Raw genomic sequence first — 1749 nt, forward strand, 5'->3', positions numbered from 1 at the left:
GGGGTTCTCTCCCCACAGCCCATTGTCCTCCCACTGGCCAGAACCGGCTGTGACTCCTGAGCTGGGTCTCTCGGTCCCCAGTCGCTGGGGTGTCCATCCTCCAGGCCATCGGCTGGGGTCCCGAGTCCCTCTCCTGACCTCTGTAACAACAAACTCCCTCTCCCCTCCCCTCGTTAAACCAGTAACACGCAGGGAAACTGAGTCCCACCCCCTCTGCATGCAGCCCACTGGAAAACACGGAAAGAACAACAAACTCCCCCACTTGGTCACGCCCACTCACACCGAAACCCAGAGACACACATGTACACGCACAGGGCCTAGGGGACGCAGATGTCCCGATTTTATAGGGCCAGTCCTGATATTCGGGGCGTCTATTACCTCCCACCCCCTGTCTGGTCACCCTAACAGAGCCACAACCAATCCAAACGGCCCACACAGACCAGCCCATGCCCTGGGCAGCCGTCCTGCCCGCGGCCAGCCCTTGCATTCTCTGCCCCCACTGCGCGGTGCCCTCCCCGGTAATGGGGTCTCTTTACCCGCCCGCAGGTGCTGAAGGGCTTCCCCGAGTGCCTGCAGGCCGACATCTGCCTGCACCTCAACCGCAGCCTGCTGCAGAGCTGCCGGCCCTTCCAGGGGGCCAGCAAGGGCTGCCTGCGTGCCCTGGCCATGAAGTTCAAGACCACGCATGCCCCGCCCGGCGACACGCTGGTGCACGCCGGCGACGTGCTCACTGCGCTCTACTTCATCTCCCGCGGCTCCATCGAGATCCTGCGCCGCGACATGGTGGTGGCCATCCTCGGTGAGGGGGCGGGCACTGCCGGGTTTGGGGGGCTGCCAGGCAGGCAGGGTGATGGGCGTGCGGGGTGAGGGGGGCGGATGCTGCCAGCTGTGGGGGAAGGGGTTGGGCACTGCTGGGCTTGGGGGGGCTGCTGGATGGGCGGTGCCAGACCGGGTGGGGGCAGGAGTTGTGGGGGGGCAGTGGATACTGCTGCAGGGGGCACTGCCAGTTGAGGTGAGGGACTGCTGACCGGGGGGGGCACTGCCGGGGGGGCAGAAGCTGTGGGGTGGCACTGCCAGCAAGGGGGGGCATGGCCATGGGCTCTCTGTCCCTCACATCACCCCATGACACAGCCCCCAGTCTGGCACCCAGGAGAACCTAACAGTACCCCCCGGGCCCAGCCCACCCCTGGCGTGTGCCCCCCCCATCCTCCCCAGCCCACCCCTAGTGTGTGCCCCTCCTTCATCCTGCCCAGCCCACCCCGGCGTCTGCCCCGGGGGAAACCCGCGCTGACCCTGCCGTGCTGCCCCTAGGGAAGAACGACATCTTCGGGGAGCCACTGAACCTGTACGCGCGGCCAGGCAAGTCCAACGCAGACGTGCGGGCTCTGACCTACTGCGACCTTCACAAGATCCAGCGGGAGGAGCTGCTGGAGGTGCTGGACATGTACCCCGAGTTCTCCGACCGCTTCTGGGCCAGCCTGGAGATCACCTTCAACCTGCGGGACGTGAGAGCTGGGGGAGAGCTTCAGGGGGCTCAGCGGGCCAGGGGAAGTGGGGGGGTGCCAGGTTAGGGGGAGAGTTCTGGAGGCGCCAGGCCAGGGAGGAGAGCTTCAGGGGGTGCTCAGCCAGGGCCAGTGGGGAGAGTTCTGGGGGTGCCAGACCAGGGAGGAGAGTTCTTGGGTGCTCAGCCAGGGCCAGAGGGGAGAGTTCTGGGGGCGCCAGACCAGGGAGGAGAGTTCTTGGGTGCTC

The 1749-nt window shown here is 66.4% G+C and overlaps 1 protein-coding gene across 1 annotated transcript; it reads left to right on the plus strand.

Moving 5' to 3' along the window:
- Positions 1-546: 546 nt before the first annotated feature.
- Positions 547-1505, plus strand: LOC116817838 (voltage-gated inwardly rectifying potassium channel KCNH2-like; the record flags this gene model as incomplete). Its single annotated transcript, XM_032768272.1, has 2 exons — positions 547-799; positions 1312-1505. Coding segments are annotated over 2 exons (447 nt in total), but the record flags the coding sequence as incomplete, so codon positions are not given.
- Between the last annotated feature and the right edge of the window lie 244 nt (positions 1506-1749).

The sequence above is a fragment of the Chelonoidis abingdonii genome, unplaced genomic scaffold (genome assembly GCF_003597395.2).
Source record: "Chelonoidis abingdonii isolate Lonesome George unplaced genomic scaffold, CheloAbing_2.0 scaffold2973, whole genome shotgun sequence".
Lineage (NCBI taxonomy): Eukaryota > Metazoa > Chordata > Testudines > Testudinidae > Chelonoidis > Chelonoidis abingdonii.